The sequence below is a fragment of the Hemibagrus wyckioides genome, linkage group LG03 (assembly GCF_019097595.1).
Source record: "Hemibagrus wyckioides isolate EC202008001 linkage group LG03, SWU_Hwy_1.0, whole genome shotgun sequence".
NCBI classification, from domain to species: domain Eukaryota; kingdom Metazoa; phylum Chordata; class Actinopteri; order Siluriformes; family Bagridae; genus Hemibagrus; species Hemibagrus wyckioides.
The window spans coordinates 20,900,544-20,923,055 of record NC_080712.1 but is presented as its reverse complement, the minus strand read 5'-3'; the positions used below and the strand labels follow the sequence as shown (position 1 = coordinate 20,923,055).

The 22,512-nt window shown below is 38.2% G+C and overlaps 1 protein-coding gene across 3 annotated transcripts in view; it reads left to right on the top strand.

Annotated features, from left to right (window-relative positions):
• Positions 1 to 3,781: 3,781 nt before the first annotated feature.
• lzts2a (leucine zipper, putative tumor suppressor 2a) overlaps positions 3,782 to 22,512 on the top strand; it is a 41,793-nt gene continuing 23,062 nt past the window's right edge. For 2 of the 3 annotated variants that reach the window (XM_058385442.1, XM_058385443.1), the window contains exons 1-2: positions 3,782 to 3,917; positions 21,625 to 21,728. Coding sequence is in view for 1 of the 3 variants with exons in the window: in XM_058385438.1 (XP_058241421.1) it covers positions 3,909 to 3,917 (9 nt within the window). In the remaining 2 variants the exon portion in view is untranslated. The remainder of the gene's footprint in view (positions 3,918 to 21,624; positions 21,729 to 22,512) is intronic. The other variant, XM_058385438.1, reaches the window with a different exon arrangement.

The window sequence follows — 22,512 nt, the reverse complement described above, 5'->3', positions numbered from 1 at the left end:
ACACATCAACTGTGAGGACAAAATGTTCACTTGCTGCCTCTGACTGAACCTACTGTATATCCCACCCACTAACAGGTGCCATGATGAGGAGATAATCAGTGTTATTCACTTCACCTGTCACTGCTCATAATGTTATACCTGATCGGTGTAATTAGTACAGTCTAGCTTTCTATAAACAATCGCAAATATAGCATTAAAACTCTGCCTGTCCAGCACAATGACATTAAATTGTTCCTAATTCATCCTAAGAAGTTTGTGCCATGCTGCAGTGCTTCTCTCTTATTTTTTCTTTACTCAGGGCAAAAATCAGATTCTTATAAACAAACTGGTAATGAAGCAGTTATGTCCCCTGAATGTGCTTACAAATATACCAGATGAGAAAAATCAATCACTCTCTGATGATAGACACATTTAATAATCCTTGCTGTTGAAACACTTGACTGTTATCACTGATGTTCATTTTCCTCATACACTGAACTGATTTCACTGTGTCTTGTAAAGTTGAGTGAAGCTATGACATGAGATAGAAGGAAAGATATTATGCAGATATTTATTAAATCATCAAGTTGGGTAGGTAGTCCCATGACTGCAAATGACTTTTATGGGTATGATCTCAAGTCTGGGTTTTATTTTCCATGATAAATCTGAAGTTAACATGTAAAACCTGAAATGAGAGAGTGGCGTTTTTGCTATGAACAATGCTTTGTGCACAGGCTACAGTTTCTGGTTCATTTCCACTGTAGTGCCTCTGAAACCAGTATCAATCGTGGAAACAAATAAAAACAAACATAAAAACATTGTAATAAATAAGTTATATTTAGGAAACCACATTGTGAAATCCTTTACATTTAAGAGACATTAACACGTGCCAAATTGTTCATGACTATGCAAATATTTGAAGGTTAAAGCATCCATAAAGAGAAACCATCCAATCTCCTATATTGATCCTTTGCCAAGGGATCATGGTCTCTGTAATCATCCTTAACCTCCAATTTTTTATTTCTTTGTCTATCTATGGGAAATTGTGTTTTAGTATATACAGTATATATATATATATATATATATATATATATATATATATATATATATATATATATATATATATATATCAAACAAACAAGTAACAACAACAGCTAACTGATCTACAGCTAGTAGAGCAGATTAAGCTGGTTTAAAGACATACAGTATACTACAGTACATTATTTCCGACATTATGTTCATGCTCTGGGGCACACCAGTGATTTTAATGATTTTTGAAACATGCAAATGAAGCTCTCGCCTAAAGGCTTGCCATATTCCTCTGAGCATCAAATTGGGTCACATGCCATATTTGAAAGGAATTCATATAATCATTTTGATCTGCATTTATATTTGGATTGGTTGTACTGACCTTTATTCTTCTAGGCTTACAATGTGACTAAGAATTGGCTATGAATTATTAACAAAAAATGATTGAAAGATCAAATCATGTTATAGTCATTTGCCAACAATTTTGTACCGGGTCAAGACTGATGACAATGAAAAAGAAGTAAATAAAGCATCACAGATAAATCACCACATGCTGATATGTGAATACAGCACTGCAGTTCTACTTTTATGTCAGTCCATGCTTAAGGGAGTTTGTTTGCATGTTCTGTTAAACAAGCAAATCCTGATAATGCACAGATATTGAACCGATAAAAAGTACACAATTAATCAGCATAAATATAGAGACAAATAAGAAAATATATTACAGGGAAAGATTGTAAGAAAAGATGGAAATATTTCAGAAGATTACCCTTCTCGTTTACATTCAGTAATAGTCGCCTCTTTGCATACATTTCTAGGGTGACTTGGCACCTCTCTAATATAAATCCATTCAAACTGAAAGATGTGTCATATTTCAAAATGACTTCATGTCACTGGCATTAACTACGGCTTATTTGTGCAAGTTGAATTAATGAGATGACTGGCCAAAGATTGTGTTACAGATATCACTTTGCCTGTCATAGTTGTCAGCTTGGAGAATGTCTCAATAAATATATTGTGCAATCTCAGCTTGCACTTGTTTGTCCATCAACACATGAATTATGTTTTCAGGTTGGGCAGCTTTATGAATAAAAGATGTTGTGAAGCTATAGAAAGTAGTTTCTTGACCAAATAGCCTTAACAAATAGATAATATATATATCTATTCATTTTTTAAATATCTCACAAGATAAAACAAAGAATTATTAACCATTACATTTATTGTCCATATTTTACAACATATACCACCCTTCCTTATTTTCCCAATTACTCTTAAATCTTATCACTTGCCACTATATACAAGCAGCCAGACAGTTGAAAAAACAGATTTTAATATGTAAACAATGTAAATCATAAACATTCATAAACCAGGTGGGAAAAATAAGAATACCCTTCCTACATCCACAATCATTAAGAGAATAATTAACAGCTAAGTGTTACTAATAAAATGCACAAGATTAGTTAATCATCAAGAAGTATGACTATAAAACATCTATAAAAGCAGAACTTTTGGCAGTTTTTTTCTGGTATTTTTCAGCACGCAGGTGTGTGTCTACATCAAGCCAAAAAGAAAGGACATCAGCAGTGACCTCAGAGAAGCGATGGCTACTGCTCTTCAGTCTTTGAAGGGTTATAAGGCCATCTACAAGCAATTTGAAATTCATCATTCCTGCAGTTAGAAGGACTGTTTAAAAATGGAGAGCCATCAATATACTTGCCATTCTTCCCAGGAGTGTGTGCCAGCAAATTCACTCCAATGTCAGACCACTTAATGCTCAGAGATCTAAAGAAAAACCTGAGATACATCATGTGACCTACAGGCCTCTGTAAGTATATTGAATGTTTATCACAGTACAATCAGAAACAGACTGAACAAGTATGGCTGGCATGGAAGAGTGGTTAGAAAAAAGCCCTTTCCCTACCAAAAATACATAGCAGCATGATCTGAACAAACCACAAATTTTCTGGAAGTTTCTGGTCTGAGGAGACCAAGATGGAGATGTTTAGTTATTATGCACAGTTGTCTCTATTCTACACCAACTGTCAAGCCTGACGGTGGAGGGGTGGTGATTTGGGCATGTTTTACAGCCACAGGACACAAATCTCAGGGTAACTTGCAGCCACTGTGACAACAGTAAACTCCACTTTACAGCAGAAAATACTTGAGACAAATGTGAGGCCATCTGTCCAGCAGCTTAAGCTAGAGTGAAGCTGGGTCAAGCAATAGGACAATATCATGGGACCTGCAGCACCCAACTGGAAGTCTCTGAAGAGTATTTACTTTCATACTGGCAGGAGCTAGCGATCACATACAAAGGGAAAAAAGACCATGGTCATTTACAGGGGAGATTATTAGGTGTGTATACACTATTCATTCATGCATCTTGGTCAGGACCACTACTGTCCTGGAAGTACTAGACCTTAGGGTACGTGCAAAACAGATCAACAAAAATACTAAATAGGTGATAGGCAGCAGAGCTCAAGCAGATAGGCTTGGTGAAGAGTGAACACTCATAGTGTCCAATAAAAGTGGCTTATAAAGGACTGAGTTGAATATTGGTGACAATTCCTTCAAAATTACATGCACATGAACAGCACTGAAAAGAAGTATTTTTATGTGGTTACGCATCTCTGCGTACAGAACATCATCAGCTTGTTTAGTGAAAAAGCAATGAGAGCAGGGAAAGGGGGCGGAGTTTGGAGTACGTACTGACCAGAGATCTTTCATGGTTTTAGACGCTTAGACACGATTGGCTTTCCATAACCACTGAGCGTGTTCGCGGTACAGAGGATGCGCCCGTCCTGCTGCTTCTCCTCCACTTGAGAGAAGAGGAGCGAGCTTTGACCTGAGCAGCTTCGCTGGAAGCGCGCTGAAGTTGTGTTTCTGAGCGGTGTTTGTCGATGCATGTGGTAAGTTTATTGCTTGTTGGTTTTTTAACTTTCCTGGAGGTTTGAATACAAGATTCAACGCAAAAATAAAAGTAAGTGGTGTTTAACTGCATGCGCAGCTGTATTTGTGTACAGAAGGTTGTTCACGTTAAACAGGGGTTCAGGTTTGACGCTTTGAATCGTGAAGCTTTACGCATTTGACCGCTGCCTAACTTAGATGATTAAAAAGTTATAAAGCTTGCAGTTTATTTGGGGTTATTTTGCCACTGACACAGCTAAAATTATTTTATTAAATCCATACGGAGTCGCCTGATCCTGAGCCTCTGTGTGTATGGAGCTCGCTCCTCCGTCCCCTTTGTATAAGTGTTATAGTTATATTTACGTGTATTTACCCCAGTTCCACTTTTGTTAGAACCTGGAATTGACATGGACTTTTACTATCTGATTTACACAATATGACTAATATTTAAAGGTACAAAAAGAATTTTTGGTAGTAAAAGTATTTAACCCCCTTGGGTTAAACCAGCTGCAAGGCTTTTGCGCTCTATCAGCTTTGCACATCTGGAGCCATTTTTCTGAGCAGCATTGCTCCACTTTGACCATTTTTTTGGTTTGTAAACCATTTTTTGTAAACTACATCTCCCCCTCCATCACTTCATTATTATTAGTTAATTTGTGTAACTTCATGACATACACTATATTGTCAAAATCTTTGGGACGTCTGCCTTTACATGCACATGAATGTAGTATGGAGTTAGCCTACCCTTTGCAGCTATAACAGCTTCAACTCTTCTGGGAAGGCTTTCCACAAGGTTTAGGAGTGTGTTTATGGGAATTTTTGACTATTCCTCTAGGAGTGCATTTGTGAAGTCAGGCATTGATGTTGGACGAGAAGGTCTGGCTCTCAGTCTCCGCTCTAATTCATCTCGAAGGTGTTCTATCGGGCTGAGGTCAGGACTCCACACCAAACTGCCCAGTCATGTTGGAACAGGAAGGAGTCATCCCCAAACTGTTCCCACAAAGTTGGGGGCATGAAATTGTCTGAAATGTCTTGGTATGCTAAAGCATTGAGTTCCTTTCACTGGAACTGAGGGGCCAAGCCCAAAAGCCAAGCCATGAAAAACAACACCTGATTTCAATGATTTGGAGGGGTGTCCCAAAACCTTTGGCAATATAGGGTATAATTCAAATTAAGTCAATTTCAGGTCCAGCTTGTCACACTATTGTTCTGTTCAAAGCTTCTCTCTGGGTTGCTGTTATTATTTTAGTTTTATAAAACTACTATTTAGTGGTGTACTTTTAATATTCATTGTGCAGAAATACAGAGCCAACCAAAAATTGTAATATTATGTCTATGTACTACTGTCTTTTGATAAGTCATACCAGATGCTGTGAGGTGACTCAACAGGAGGATTGTTAACCATTACATAGTGCTCAGTGAACAGGAGGAAATAATTTTCTGTAAATGTTGATCATTTATTATTTGTGGGATTTTAGTGATCATTTCTTAGTCAGATGGTTTGCTCTGTTTCACTGAAGATGCTGCAAGGTTTTATGACTAAAGCTTATATGAGCTTAGTATTTGTTGGGAAAACTTACGCTTCACAACCAGTTAATATCTCTATTAAATTCGAAACAAAACTTTTTAGGGTAACCAATTAGGAAAATAATTCATAATGTTCGTTATTTTCTTGTGACAGCAAATGAAAAGCCTTTCTTTGCTACAGAACATCATACCTTAATACATGTATTGTTCCGTCTTGTGAAATATTCATGAAGCAAGTTCCTGTTATCACTTGCAACAGCTAGTCTATAAAATGTCCCTCAACAGCCGCTCTATTTTCTCTCTCCATCGAAGTGAATAAGAGTCTCTAGAGCCTAGCATCAGTTTACAAGCCCTTTGATTGTCTCAGCTGTCCCCAGCAGGGTGTTCAGATCAGTAGCCTGGGCACTCAGGACAAGCAGATTTTGTGACTGGGCTATCCTTTTTTTATTCATAGTTGCTTAGTAGACAAGGTTCAGCCACTAGAAAAAGAAAAAATTTACTCTTTATGGACTTGTAATGTAAATGTAAAGTTACTATGTTTAAACAGGAAATACTTCACAGTGCTGCAACACATCTTGATGCTTTAACTATAGAAGAAGCTACTGATTCCTGATGCCTACTGCACTACACTTGGAAGTAGAAGAAGACATTACATTATAGCACAGTGGAATTGTTTTCTTCACATATCCCGGCAATGGAGGTTGGAGTCAAAGCACAGGGTCAGCCATCGTACAGTGCCCCTAGAGCAAAGAGTGTTAAGGGCCATGCTCAAGGGCCCAGCAGTGGCCATGATGGGGCTTGAATCCAGATCTTCCGATCAACAATCAAGTTGAGATGCAATCTGGCTGATTGTAGGTACAGATTTTACTACTTTACTAGGTGGATTAATTAGTGTGCATGAATGGCAAGCATCCTTTTCTGAAACACAAAAATTTGTGTGGAAACACTAACCAAATTAAAATTTGACATAAAGCTTATCTTACTTTTGCTTACGATACGCAATCACTTCACATTGCATTTAAAACACTGTATATGGCTTTCCAACCTTTATGCATTTCACATACAAGCCACGCTTTTTATCATTAGTGCACAATGAAATGTATTCCAAGACACGTCAAAAGAGCTGTATTTTTCACAAACGTCAGATTATGCCAACATGCTGATAGGTGTTGGGTGTAAACTCTGGAAGCCTTCCCTTATTTCACACTAGTGAAGTTTTAGCATGAGAACTTGAAATATGAACTCATGCAGGTAAAGATAAATATAGAGAATGTTTTTGTGTTCACAACCATACCACTTCTTTTTTAGTTTAGTTTATAAGCTAGTTAAAAATAGGTAATAAAATCCCAGGGCAAATGGAGTGATTTGGCCTGATATTTGTATGTATATGCTGCAATAATTTAAGCAGCCTGTTGATATATTTGTTGTTGTTGGGCAACAGCAGAGAGCGGTGCAAGTTCATAAAAACCCGGAAAGTGGGCCTTATGGGGAAAAAGTTATATCATACTGAGAAATGACAAACTGCATTATAGCCCTACTTCCTTATGCTGACTTCTTTATTTAGAAATGAATACAGAAGACAGAAATATGCACCAGCACCAGTATTTCCTCAGTTCCCTGAGGTTTTTACGCATGAAGTTTTTACTGGAATGAATATAAGCTGTAGGCATTTCACTCAAGGTAATTGCTTTAACAGATATTTTATTTTTTTAACAAGTAACCATGCATCTCAGCATATCCATTGTTGCCTGTCATTTTACATTTAATTATTATTATCATTTTTTCCAGATGTTCCTAGGGAGTTGGGTATGTCAGTATTGGTCTTTATTGTATTTTGGGAAGGGATTAAACCACTAATATCTATATAATTCTCTGTTATTCTCTGTTTTTTTGCAAATTTACAAAATAGAGCTGTACTCTTACTTACTCTTACTCTTACTACTACCCCCCAGTCCCAATCATCCTTAATGGCTTTGCTGAGTCTACTAATACAGCTGGAAAAACCTCAGATGTTTTCCCTGACCATGTATTGTGCCCCTCACTTGATTTATGTATCCTAACCTGCATTTTTTTTTTACCTCTGTTTGTTCATTAAGGAAATTCAAGCTTCATTTGATGACTTAATGATCCTGAGTTAAAATGTAATAAATTTAAAAGAAGCCAAAATGTGTATCGAGTATTACCATAAAAGGGGGTTAAGTTAGTATTGTTTGTTTCTTGACATAAAGCCTTTGCTAAGTGAAATCTCCACTACACATTTCAGACATGTGCACAGTGATGTCTGGATCTGTCAACACACTAAATCTTTCTTCTCTGCTTATTCGATTTGGTAAAAGAAATAACATCGAGTCAGACATCGATTCCAGTTCATTTGTGCTGTGTGATTAACTGCTGTTAACATGCCCCCTCTCTGTTATCTTGACCAGAAGGTATCGTCAGTCTCAGTCGTATTTAAATGTATATAGTGAGCTGAATATTGAATATTAATTCACTATTAAAAGATTTTCCGACATTGCAGCTTCCAGGCTTTTAAGAGTTTTTCTTAGTGTTCCGCTTTATAGTCAAATATTCATGAAAATGGCATGTTTAGCCAAATATTGCCTAATACACTGAAATATTAAATGGACATAGCCCTAGTAGTAATTTCTACAAAGTCCAGCTTATAGTGAGGCCCAGAGAGAGGACCACTGTGGGATCATCTTAAGCACAGCCTGCTTTTCATTATACAGGAATCTGCACTATCAAAAGGCACTTTAGAAATACGCATTGTGCTCTGTAACCAAAACATTATGAAAAAGTGTGTCAGGTTTGTCCCTGACTTGATTTTATGGCCCATATTTGTGTGCTTTTCCACTGCTGAAATGTCAGGCCCTGTGTGATATCTACTCATATCTTCAGTTCGTAATTGCTTTCACATCCTAGTCTGTTGCCTTATGTGTTCCATGAGTTATGCCATGAGACAGGCTCCTCACTGTCTATGCCCAAGAATTTTCGCTCTCCTGCTATGCTCTCTGCTGCGAACTATAACATGTCTCTTCTCTCTCACCGTTCAAACACACTCCTGAGTTCTGGACCTGTTCATAATTGTATGCATTGCCTGTCTTCAGCTTACGTATGACCTCTGCTGCCTTGTAATTAGAAGAATAAACATTTGCACAGGAGAGGAATGCATACAGGGAATGGCAAGTTCCCAAACAGCTCTACAGGGAGCTCTGTAAGCATGAAGGAAGCTTAGATTGCTGGGCTCTGCTTAGGACTTTATATCCAAGTCCTTATTCACATGCAAAATCTGGGACTTTATGAGCAACTTTACATTTCTTTCATTCATACTAGCAGCTTTCAAGCAGCATTTTTTCCCTGTAAAATACACATAACATATAACCTACTGCTGTACATTGATACTGTCTGTCCTATTCCATCAAAATGCTTTATTGGCTACAAATCTGTGTGTGTTTGTTAAGAGTTAAATTTAATAACAATGCCTGAATGTTAAAAGTCATATGGGAGGGTGCAGAAGCATGGCATATGGTTAACATATTGAAGAAAACGTGTCAAACTGATGTCCTCCTCTCTAACAGTGTTGTAATATGAGCTTGCTGTCTCAACATTGCTCTTAACATGGTCTTTAACTGTCTGGGGTGAAGGGTGACTGCTTTAACATGCAGCATGAACCTGATGTGAGTGAACACACTGTGTTGCACACATATGCCTGCATATTGCCTGTGAATGTAGACCTTGTTGACCTTATCGCTGTTCCCATTTGTGAGACAGATTCACTACCACACATGCCACTGTGGATGTTTTGCTAGGTCATGGACAAAGGTCACAGTGTCAAGGCGGGCAATTTCTCCCAGGGTCAAGGTGGTCTTCTGAACGAACAGGGCCCTTAGTGTACTCCATTATAATAACATAGCACATGCCTTTGTCTCAGAACAACATCTCTCTCTGTAACAATCCTGCTTTCAGGCAGGAATGCTCTGATGTAACTTAGACTTGGCAGTATTTATATGTAAGGAGTGGGAGACAATGCCAATGAAAAAAATGAAACTTACATTTTTCCAACATTCCTCTGGCTCACACGAGACCTTGTATATGGACAGGAAGATATATATTGTCTTTTTGGACAAATGTGTCTCATACAGAGATAGTTCATGCCAGTGTAATTGTAATATGCACAGCTGAAGGAGTTTCTGTATAACTTTCTAAGTCTGCATATAGTTCACAAAACCTTTTCCATTATGCTTAGGCTGGTAGGCACATTTCCAATAGTGGTTACACCAGTCTAAAGAATGCATCAGTAAAGATATGCTCACATGGGTTTGTTTCTAGTGTGACTTTTGTTAGCTGCACTGATTTTCATGCCCAATACAATTCATTTGCAATGTTTATTAAAATAACGTTGGACAAATCCCATAACATACAGCATAAGTGAGATAACAGAAGACATGTTACAAAGTCATGTTACAAAGTATTCCCAGGACAGGCTTCAACCCTGACCAGGATAAATTTGTTACTGAAGATGAAGGAATGAATACAGCTGTGATACAGTAAATGCTTTGTAAATCTCTGTCGTAAAACTGTAAAACATGAACCCGGGGGAAAAATAAAGTAGTTTTCATGGTTATATGTATCCTGGACCATGTATTGTGTTTAAAGTCTATAGATCAGTTTAACACAGTTTAGGGGTTTATTGAGCACTCTGTGTTTGTGGATGGAGCTAATGGAAGACAAAGTCAAATGGCCTGCAGTGCTGTACCATCTGCATGTGTCCAACATCCACTTCTCATAGCTCTGCCACTAATGACTCTTTCTCTCTCTCTCTCTCTCTCTGTCTCTCTCTCTCTCTCTCTCTCTCTCTCTCTGTCCCTCTCTGTCTCTCTCTCTCTCTCTCTCTCTCTCCCTTTACCTCTGTCTCTAGCTATTAGAAACAAGTGTACAGATAAATATGTACAGATGAATCACATATATCACATCTGTAGCCATATGAAGAATGTGGTGAAAGACTTTTTTTTTCTCTCAGCTGCATCCCTCTCCCACACAACCCCCCCTCCCCTTCTCTTTCTCTCTCTCTCTTGCTGTGAGACTATAAAGAATGGTCTTTTTGACTAGCAGTGTTTTTACAGCTATGCTTGACAGCTTCAAGGTTTTCTTCTAGCTCTGCAGTAACTCTCTTCACCCGAACAGCTGGCCTGGCCTATACTGAAAGTCCACATGTAGGCGGTTCACCTCATCTTGTCCACATTACACTTTCTGAAGATTAGATTTACAGAATAGGGTTTCTGTGAAATTGAGGGTTCCCAGGCTCAAATCACCATGTCGTAGTTGTAATGCTAAACAGAGTAGCTCAACACAGATTTCCGGAGCCATATCTCTGGTTTATTTTTCTCTCTTGCTGTTTGACATTCTGGCTCCTCTGTGTACTTTGAAAGATTGGTTTTGGATGATGCTGCTGTTCTGCTGAGGGCTACTCCACATGCCAAGAATGAGGGCTTGTGTGTATGTGTGTGTAAAGTGAGGGTCTGAAGGTCTGAATTAAAGACATCGGTATGTGACTGATAAGCAGAAAGGTGATTAAAGTCAGACTGTGATTTACAGTTGCATTCACTTTATTAAGAACACCTGCACATTCATGCAATTATCCAATCAGCCAATCATGTGGCAGTACTACGATGCATAAAATTGTGCAGTTACAGGGCAAGAGCTTCAGTTACTGTTCTCATGAAATATGAGAACAGGGAAAAATGTGATCTCTGTGTCTTTAACTGTGGCATAATTTGGTACCAGATGGGCTGGTTTATTTCAGAAACTGCTGATCTCCTTAGATTTTCAGTGTGTCTAGAGTTTACATGGAATGGTGCAAAAAACAAGTCATTGTGAGCGACAGTTCTGTGGGTGGAAATGACTTGCTGATGAGAGAGGTCAGAGGAAAATGGCCAGATTGGTTTAAGCTGCCCGGCAGGACATTGTAGCTCAAATAATCACTCTTAACTGTCACAGTGAGCAGAAAAGCATCTCAGCATGCACAAAATATCAAACATTGTGGTTGACCTTGGTGGATGACCTGGAGGTGGACGGGCTACAACAGCAGAAGACCGCCTCAGGTTCCACACTACTGTCAGCCAAGGCTATCATGGGTACAGGAAAACTGAACAGCAAGTTTCCAGTCTTAAAATGTCTAATTTGTGTGAGTCTGTGCTCATGATAGCCTCAGATTTTTGTTCTTGACTGACAGGAGAGTGTGCACCTCATGTGAAAGGTTTGATGTGTTGTGTGTTCTAACATGCTATTCAGCTTACCACAGCTGAGAAGAGTGATTATTTGAGTTACAGTATCCTTCCTGTCAGCTCAAACCAGACTGGACATTTTCCTCTGATCTCTCTTATCAACCAGGTGTTTTAGCCTCCAGACCCTTTTCTCTGTGTAAACTCTAGAAAGTGTTCCGTGTGAAAATCCCAGGAGTTCAGCAGTTTCTGAAATATTTAAACCATTTTGGTACCAACAACTACAGTCACAGAGATCACAATTTTTCTTCATTTTTATGTTTGATGTAAATATTAACTGAAGCTCTTGACATACATCTGCATGATTGAATGTATAGTGAATGTATTGTGTTACTGCCACATGCAGCAAAGTGGATGCCATGTGTGGTTTTTATATAAAGGATAATTTTGCTTTCTCTTGTAATTAGTCTGTTAATCACAGTACCCAAATGAGCAACAGTATGATAATATCCTTTACATGAGGGAACGTGCTAACCTGACTTAATATGTCTGAGGGGATTTGTAGAGAAATGGGTCAGGGTTTAATTGAGCATCACATTGTGACTGCAGTGTCAGACATGGAATGGTGAACAAATCAGGACAAGTGTGTTTGGGAATCGTGCCAGACCAAATGCCACTTTATGAGAGTACGTATACTCATCTCTGCAGTGTTTTTCAGAGAACTGACCCCAAATAATCCAGTCCAGTAATTTGTAATCTCAGTATAAACAAATCCAGTTCGTTGGGTGAAGCATGCACACCACACACACCACACCACAAGATGTGGCTACACTAAAGAGCAGGGATGTGGTTAAATGATTATTTTCTTTGGGTTGGGTCTAAAAAAAAGAAGGAGGATACATTACAATTCTGTCCATGTTTGTTATCAAAATCAAAATTTTTGACCACAGAAACCTCACTGGTTTTCCTAAAGACAAATGAAGCCTGTTTGGCTGAACATTGACCCCTATAGCTATATAGGATGTTAGACTTTAACTGGATGCTGTGGTGGCTACTAAATGATAAGAATAGATGCATATAACATTGACCTGGTCTGCATGGAAAAGCATCCTGTTCTGATGATCAGTTACAGAGCATTCCTCAGTGCCCTGCTTATTCACAGCAATCAGGATTACAGTGAATCTGACTGTGAATCCTTTTTTGGCTATTGTTTATAGAATGATTTGCATTCTTTTGTTTATTTAATAATTGAAGCTTTTGGTGCTTTGATAAAGGAGAACACATGGAGAAGGATGGAGAAATGAAGGGAGAGGCATTTATATGCAGTGAAGTGTGCTATTAGACTGGCCTGTCCCCCTCAGTGTCCTTGTCAGACTCCATCAGCTCTCTATATGTACATTAGAGGATGTACACACACACACACACACACACACAGTGTGTTTTCTAACAATTGTACAGCAAGTCCATCTAATATTCTTCTTTGATCTACAGTCCATTTCTCTGTAGCAGTCTTTCAAGATAAACTTACCCTATGCTGTAAACCTGAGTCTGTCCCAGATTAGTATAGATATTAGTAATGTTCATGTACCTCTGTCTCGCTCTGTGTCTGTCTTGTTAACTCAAGTGCCAAAAAACCATTCATTACTATACTTAAGTATTATTTTTGGCAGCCTTGGTTGCGTAGGGATGTGGTATGTTAGTGGCTAAGGCTTTAGGCTATATCTCAGAAGGTTGTGATTTTGAATCCTGCGGCTGCCAATGCTGGGTAAGGCCCTTAACCCTCAGGTGTATGCTATGTTACCAAAGGTTTTGGGACACCCCTCCAAAAAACTGAATTCAGTTGTTGTTTTTCAGGAGTTGGGCTTGGAACTAAGTTCCAGTGAAAGGAACTCTTAATGCTTCAGCATACCAAGACATTTTGGAAAATTTCATGCTCCCAATTTTGTGGGAACAGTTTGGGGATGACCCCTTCCTGTTTTAACATGACCTTGCACAAAGCAAGGTCCATAAAGACATGGATGATCGAGTTTGGTGTGGAGGAATTTGTCTAGTCCTGACCTCAACCCGATAAAACACCTTTGGGATGAATTAGAGCGGAGACTGCGAGCCATGCCAAAACTGGGACGTCTGCCTTTATATGCAAATGAATGTAATATGAAGTCAGCCCGCCCTTTGCAGCTATAACAGTTTCAAATCTTCGTGAACAATAATTTGAAAGAAAAACATATATATGGAGAGAGAGAGAGAGTTAGGTTGGCTAATTTGCTAGCATTTATTGTCTATATTTAGTTAAAGGTTTTCTTTCCTAATGCCAGGCTAGACCAGCATTGATTCTAGTAGCTAAAATAAATGTTGGCAACAAGTCAAATTCTAGCTAATGGTAACACTGGCAGAAATGTATGAGGGTTTAGGTGGCAGGTGATCCTTTTTTAATCACCTTTACATCTGACTTTTATTCCACTTCTAAGCAGTTTCTCCTGGAGGGATTTCAGGGGTTGTTCAGACAAGCTTAGTAGTGCTAATAAACCAACTCTCTTATTTTTAACACAGTTATTGTAAAGTAATTTATAATTATAATACACAGTTGTCCATTTTATAATTTCTTAATTGTACAAAAGGTTTTTGTACATGAAAGACATGTCCTTTGCAAAATTTTATTATATGGCTGAGAAAACCTGTTTGGAAAACTTTTATGTGTTATAGATATGGAGTGTTGGATGTTTGGGTGCTTCATGTTGCCCTGTCTCAGCCTTTTGGACAGAAATATGACTGGAATTTCTCAGTGCAGGCAGGTAATTTTCCTTTAAGCAAAAAAAAGACGCTGTATTTAAATAAAACCCTGAAGACAGAATTCAAGTTGCCATTGGCAATGCTTTTCCATGCTGGAATAATTTATTACTGGTGAATGTATTTCTGGAATGAAGCTTTTAAAGAATTACTGAACTGCTCTTAGACAGGTATGTAAAAACTCTCCATTTCAAATGCATTTAAAAAACAACATAAACTATAGATATTCTATAATTATTTAGTACTATCTGGTGTTGATGATACTAATACCGAAAGCTAATGAGTGCTCATTACAAAGCAATATATGACAGCAAAGGCACTCTTGATCATTCTCATAAATAAGTATGGTCCAAATGTTGTAGGTGTGTAGCATTAAAACCTTTCAGGCAGTTGAATGGCTCAGTATGTTGCTGAATGAATATTGTGTGTTCTGTGACTATGTAAATATGTAAATACTTGTTTATTTAAATCTAGATATGTATTAAGACTTCCTATATGCTATGGATGCCATATCTGTAAGACGGATTTTCTCAGATCAGAATAGAAGTAAATTATTTGGAGTGATTGCATTGGTTGGGTATTACAGAGATTGACCTTCCAGTGTAATAGGAAAGTGATATATATTCCAGCAGTTTTATAGAGAATGAATTTATAAATAACCATCAACCAAGAGACATTCCTCGTTCTGCCACGACAGAGCAATCCCACTATTCTATATAAAACACAATGATGAACTGACTGCTTGGTTAAAAGAACATAAACTTTGGATAGTAAAAATGGGTGATGGGAAAAAAATCGGCAGTGGAAAGTAAACTTTTATTCATGAACTACATCCTCCCCTTCTGCAAACCTCCAAAATACATATCCATACATCAGCAAGTTGAAAATCTCAAAATATTGAGCCAATTTTTCAATTTGACATATTAATTTAGGTTGACATATTAATATGGTTTCTGCTGCTGTTGTGGACTGTGGCATGACAACATTTGACCACAGCTGGAAATAATTGAAATACAATTTAATTTTAAATGCCAACAATATCAATCTTCTAGAATCAAGAATCAAGTTCTAGCATTAACATTTCCAGTGTGGAGGTTAGTTAGTTCTAAGTCCAGTGGAAGCAAAGTTGAACTAATTTTGTATTCTGGGAGATTTTATGGAAGTTCATACTGTAGTACATGGACTTCAGTAATCTCAGCACAGAGGACAGAGTGACTGCATTTAATTTAATAAACCTGGGCCATGGTTGGAGTCAGTCTTGCTCATTTTCCTCCAGCAAAACCTTAGCTAAGTCATTACCTGTTTGACAGTTGAGAGGAGTTTGACAGTGTAATGTGCTAGTTGGGGAATCTACAAGGCTCTGATTGTTCAGTGCTGGCAGGCTGCTGTGAAGCAGTCTCACTGTGTAGCATTATACAGGACAGAGAACAGACACCAAACACTACTCACTTTACATGTTCTGTCAGTCATGCTCCTTTTTTTGCTTTATACAGGCCAGGTGAATATTTTCATTTTCTCCGTTGCCACATCTGTATTTAAGTCTCTCTTTACACACCGTAAAAGCTCTTATGATTATGTTCTATAAATCATGCTTATAATGTTAAATGACTGTTATTCTAAGAATTGCTCTTTCTGTGTACCTTTTAATTAGTGAAGGCAAAGTTTAGGGTGCTGACGACAATATTGTTGTGAATTTTGCTTCTGTCTGAGAGTAAAAGGTTTCTGAGTTTGATGGGGAGTGGTTTAAATGGAGTTTGAGAAAGACACAGAGAGAATGATCTCAGAGTTGTCTGGCAGGCAGGGACGCCATCAACAGCTGCTCTCTTTGAGTCTCTTGTATTCAGACAGTTTTCACAAACAGACAGAGTCTCAACCCACCGAGCAGGCACTGTCGAGAAAAATGAGCCGAACGTCTTGGGGAGTGCATAACAAAGCAGTTTTCTCCATACTCCTGCTCTCGCTCTCACACACTAACTAAAACAAGGGATGTGTGTTGAAAGCCCCAGGGGCCCTGCAGAGAGAAACTGACCAGCCTCCTTGACCCTGCATCCTTTTTCCTTCTTTCACTGGCAGACACAGTGCAGAGTTGGCACCTCCTGTACTTTACTGTTCAGACTCTCCAAAGACAACATAACACATGATGCAGTTAAGAGGTTAGTAGCGTGTTAATGTGAATTTCATATGCGAACTCACAATATAACACATCGAATCTGAGATATAATATTAGGGTTTAGTAATGGCGGTGAAATGGAAAAGCAAGTTTCGAAATGTTGCATTGTCATGATGTACTGGAACAAAAATAATTTTGTAAAAATGCATGTGAAAGCAGAAAAAGAGTGGCAGGTCACAAATCCTTTTTGGTCTTCCCTCTAGTGGCATGAAACAGAAATGCAGTCTAGACCGAGGTAAAGAACGTTCTCTTAGCACTCATTGTACTGTTTGGTGTCTCAAAAACAAATTGTGTATAGTTACATTAGCTTTAAGTTGATGAGATATGTGTTATTCAGTGAGTAGAGTAGAGTAGAGAGTGCTTTATTAAACCCCAAGGGGAAATTTGGTCTCCTAAAGTCTCTTACAGCCTGCTCTTTACTCATAGACAGTGTCATGTTCATTTACTCTCCTGGCTCCAGTGTTCTGTCTCTCTCTCTCTCTCTCTCTCTCTCTCTCTCTCCCTCACTCTCTCTCTCTCTCTCTCTCTCTCTCTCCCTCACTCTCTCTCTCTCTCTCTCTCTCTCTCAACAAAGTCTTTTTGAACACAAGTCGGAAAATAATGTAGCACCTCATATTTTATGTATGATGGCATGAATAACAAAGACAGAAGAAACTGGGACAGTAAGAGAAAGCTTTGTTTTTTCTAATGTAAATCTTATTTTGTGTTATTTTTTTTGTTGTTTATTTAAATAATAAATGGAGTCGGAGAATTTAAGCTAATCACAGCTAAAGGACACTGAGGATGTAAATGACATTAAGAGGAATTATATCTGTGGCATCATTAGCTCTGGCAAATCTATAAATAACTCCAAGTGTGAGCAGGCCATGAAATGGTTCCAGTTGGTGTTTTGGGTTATGTAAGCATAAGTTATGTATGTATTATGTCTAAGCATCTGCATTTCAAAATACCAGAAGCTTATCGAAGAACCAGAGGCGCTGGCCCATGCAGAGGGGAAAATCTATTGTTTAGGCACATCTGTGCAAGTTAAATATAGATGTTTATTTTTTTTTTAAATTAAATAATAGTTATGATATGCTTAATACTAGACATGGTATTAGAAATAAGTACCAACATGCTTATTTTGTTCTTTCACTTATTCTATATACCTTGCAATTCACAGAAGATTTAAAAAGAATCTTTGAATACATTTGGGCAGCAGCAGTGACTCTGGGAATTGATTGAACTCACATTATTTCCTAAATTTATAAATCTATATTCAGATCATTAAAACCAAAGTTATAGATGGAATTTGGGCATGCATTGTGGAAAACTTTGGAAATAATGATGGACAGACTGGGCTTAGATCACAGCAGAATGGGCTTATGTAAAGGGACAAAATGAGATGAGTTTGGCAGATTATACTGTGGAGAGACAGAAAAAGAGGATAGGGATAAGAGCTTGGAAGGTGAACAGTGGTGATCTACTAGCTGATCCTCAAGGTTTCAAAATACTAAAGCCACAATGAAGGTCACAATCTGGGTTGTGTAAGTTGTCAGGTAATCTGGTTCTCTGAAATGAGCACAGATCTGCAATCATGTTGTTAAATTTTGTTACACTCTCCCTGTCAGACATATAATGGGCCAAGTTAGAAAATGGTTGCTGTAGTGTAAAGGGCCAGAATATAGTCATGGCTAGAGCTGGAAATGATCTTCACATCTTTATTAACTGAGCCCCATTTGTGCCCTCATAATTCTCTGAGTAGTCATATATAGAGCGATTATTGTTTAGATATTTGTCTTGTTCTGTAATCACAATGATACTATAATGAGAGGCAGATGTTAAAGGAATATAAATCTGGATCCACTGATGAGTTCAGGGACTGACTTAATCGAGAGGTTAATTACGAGTAAAAAGGAAATATGATGTTAGTAATTAAGTATCTGTTGTCCTGTATTTAGTATCTAGTGACCTATTGTCCTGCTGCCCTGAACAGAAGCTGTCTAGACTGGGGGAGGTAAAAGGGGTGGAACAGTAAACTGGGGAGGGGGTTAATGAGGAGACAGGGAGTTCATTCTTCTCCTCTTTCTTGTGCTCCTTCTCTAGAATCCTTAAAGTCTGATTCTTATGCTTTGTCCCTCAATAGGTAGTCTGTCAGTATGGTAGGCCAGATGCATTTAACCCTCAGTCTCTATAAACAAAATATTTAACAATTTAGCTATAATTAAGTTTGTTTATTAGTGGTATGCAGGCAAAAAATGACCCGGTAAAAAAACCTGTCTAGATTGTAGCTGGTTAAAGTCCCACGGTTTCTGCCATGGGCATTTCAGCAAGACAAAGCGGAATCATATAAGTGTACTAAATCATTAAAGAGGTCAACACCTGAGGTTTGTTCCAATTGATTGGCCTGCAGTAATCCAGTGAGGTCAAATCAGAATCAATGGGCAGTATTTTATTTTAGTTTCCATGCAGTGACACTGTAATTGATTATTCAACACTATGTTTGTGCTGAGGCAGAGCTGCTACTCTGTTGAGCACTGGGATCTAATGTGTCTTTTTTTAATTCTCTTAACAAGCACAATTTCTGTGGTGTATTTATTTGACTCTGTATGTTTCTCTATTCTACTCAGTGTCTGTATTTCAGGGGTGAGATAAGAACTGAGGCATCTACATGTATATTAGTGCAGGTGTGTGTGTGTGTATGTGGGTGTGGGTCTGCGGTCAGACAGCTTGAACACAAGTATGATATTGTTATCACAGGTAGGATAACAGACATTCCTATGCTCATCTTCACCGCCCTAAAGTGCTGACCTTCTATAGCCCACATTAAGGAACTGGGGACAGTCCCAGTGAAGGATGATTTATTCTTCCATACAAACCCACAAAACCTACAGGAGATCTGGAAAGCACTTTGGGGAGAAGCACAAAACACATTAGAGTCTTTATCTGAACTTGTGAACTGGTGGGGATCAGCAGGAGCTTTCATTCTACTCCTGCAGAGTAGAGATGAAGTAAAGGTGAAGTAAATTGAAGTACAAAGTAGAAACAAAGAAAAAGCAGCAGAAGTATTTGCTTAATGCATTTTCAATAATAATCTTTCAATAATAACCTTCTGTCTGTCTGTCTGTCTGTATGTCTGTTTATTTATAAACAAACAAACAAACAATTAAATAAATAAACAAATACATAAATAAATAGCTATTTTAACTGAATTCATTTTTTCCATTTTTAACTTGGCCTACATTGTATAATTTTAATCCATCAGACTTCATTGTTTCTGCCTGTTTGTTAGGGGCAAATTTTAATTTTTTTTCAAGTTAGTGAAATGGAGCTGTTTCTAAGGGCGTATTGTGTAGGGAATGTATTTGTAGAGTAATTTACAAAATAGCTAACCTCATTGCAACATATCTTGCCAGATCTGTTCTGTTGTGATTCAGTATAATCTTACTTAGAAAATGTGAACAGTGCACCATGATCATCCCTGATCTGCAATCATTGTGTTTTGTTTAAACAGACAAACTACAATTTGCATACTCTCTCTCTCTCTCTCTCTCTCTCTTTATACACATACACACACACACACACACACACACACACACACACACACACACACACATATATATATATATATATAGAGAGAGAGAGAGAGAGAGAGAGAGAGAAAAAGCAAGAGCGTTCCTGGTTCAATCCTGAGCTCAAGTTACTGTCTATGCATAAGTTCCACATATTCTCCCCATTTCTAAATATTCAATTCAATTTTATTTGTATAGCTCTTTAACAAAGAGCATTGTCTCAAAGCAGCTTTACATGAGAAAGAAAACATAAGAAAACAACAAACATGTAAACAGACAAACAGTCCTAGATGTTATCCCTAGTGAACAAGCCTGAGGTGACTGAGGCGACTGTGGCAAGGAAAAACTCCCTTAGATGGTATGAGGAAGAAACCTTGAGAGGAAACAGACTCAAAAGGGAACCCATCCTCATTTGGGTGAAAATTGTGTGATGCAATGTCTTTAGTTTGTTTCTGATGAAGCATGAACTAGGCTTTATCTGATTCAGACCTCACTGACCAGACAATTTTGATATAACCAGTCACAGTAACCAGTGAGATGGTCACACTTGTCTCATAAGCACAAACCACATGTCTTCTTCATTGGATAAAAAAATAGATCAAACACATGCAGAGCTAGTCAGTGTCGCTATTGGATTTTACTTGTTTTTAGATGAGTATGCAACCAAGTTACAGGGAAGCTCTTGCCTCATGTGCTATGCACAACACTCACTGATAAGAGCATAGCTGTCATCCCTTGTGGCTGGCTGAAGTGCTTATCTGTGCATATTAGAGGCTGTTTCAGGTTTCAGAGTGACGCTGATGGAGTTTTTTGTGTGTGTGTGTGTAAGCAAATATGTGAGAATGAGGCAGAAGAGGAGTAAAAGTGTCCACTGGGTGGCAGTGTGTTCCTCTGCTGTTGCCGCTCTGACCGAAGAACAGATGTGCTGAGGAGCTTAAAGTCATAGCAGCTTATTTGGGGCAAAACCTTCATTCGCCAGTGAACTTCTCTCTCCCTCCCTGCCTCCCTCCATTTCTGCCTCTGATCCCACTCCTGCTCTGTGTCCTCTGGGAAATGCTGAAACTGATTCACACATGCTGCCTCCCCACAGCCATGACCTCATCATGTTCTCTCTATAACCTAATTACAGCCTTTACATCTCACTGCTGTGTGGTTAACACTCAGAGGCAGGTGTGTAAGATATAACTTTCATGCATGTAAAAAACAACCTGAGAGGAAAAAAGAATGGGAGTGTCTCTGGAGCTTTGATTTCTACTGTCCTAGGCCCTTGATATTTGATATCGTTCATTGAGGATACACAATGCTTTGCTGTGAGCGTGTGCACGGGTGTGATTGTGGGAAGGTCTGTGTTTGTTTGTTCTTTCCTCTATGCTCCAGCTGCAGTGTTTGTAGTATTGCAAGTTGTAACATCCAGTGTGTGTGTGTGTGTGTATGTGTGTGTGTATCCCTGCAGGTGTGTGTAAAGAAAAGGCTGAATCTGTGGTGGTATTCTGGGGATGTGTAAACTGTCCTCCAGCCCTGAGTCTCCTCAGCCTATAGGAGCTGAAGTGCAACAAGGTAAACCTTAAGGGAATTATTCGGTGATGAAAATAAAATTGACATCATTTGTAGTCCAAATGTAGCTGTTTGGTACCTGATATAACTAATACAGCTAATAAGAAGCTAAAGTCTATCTTATAAAAATGTTTTTGTAAACAATTGTGGCTTAAATTAATACACTGTTAAACTTTATGGTTGCAGTTTTATATTTAAAAAAAATCACAAATTGTGAAAAAAGAGAGAAAGAGTACTATTTTTATTGTCATCCATTTAACTTCCAGATAACAGGTGCAGTTTCACCTTTAAATCTTTAGATGAGGTCTAAGATGTACGATTGCAGGAGAATATATATATTCTGGTCGTCCAAGATGTTTAGCTACACAGTGAAGCTCTGTTGATTTTATAGATTTCAGTCACTCATACTGTGTCATCAGCAAGTTGATGGGATTTTATTATGTACAAACTGGGTGCAGTTTAAGACTGCATAATAATGATAATTAGTATCATAATAATGATAATTAGTTATACATAATAAATAAAGATTTAAATGAAAGATGCTAAACTTATTGGCTACATTAGCTTTATATAGCTCTAGTTTTAGTCTAAACATTAGACCTGTCTAGGCTGACTGACTACATTCTTTATTCCTCCTGTCTCCTTCCTTTGCTTATTGCAGGTATGCTTGATTAAATTATAAGCCTTACCATTATATTATTCATTATCAGCATAAAAACCTAAGCAGGGGCAGGGGCTGCACATATGCAATGACTAGAAGCCTTGAATATTCAATGTATGGCCAAAA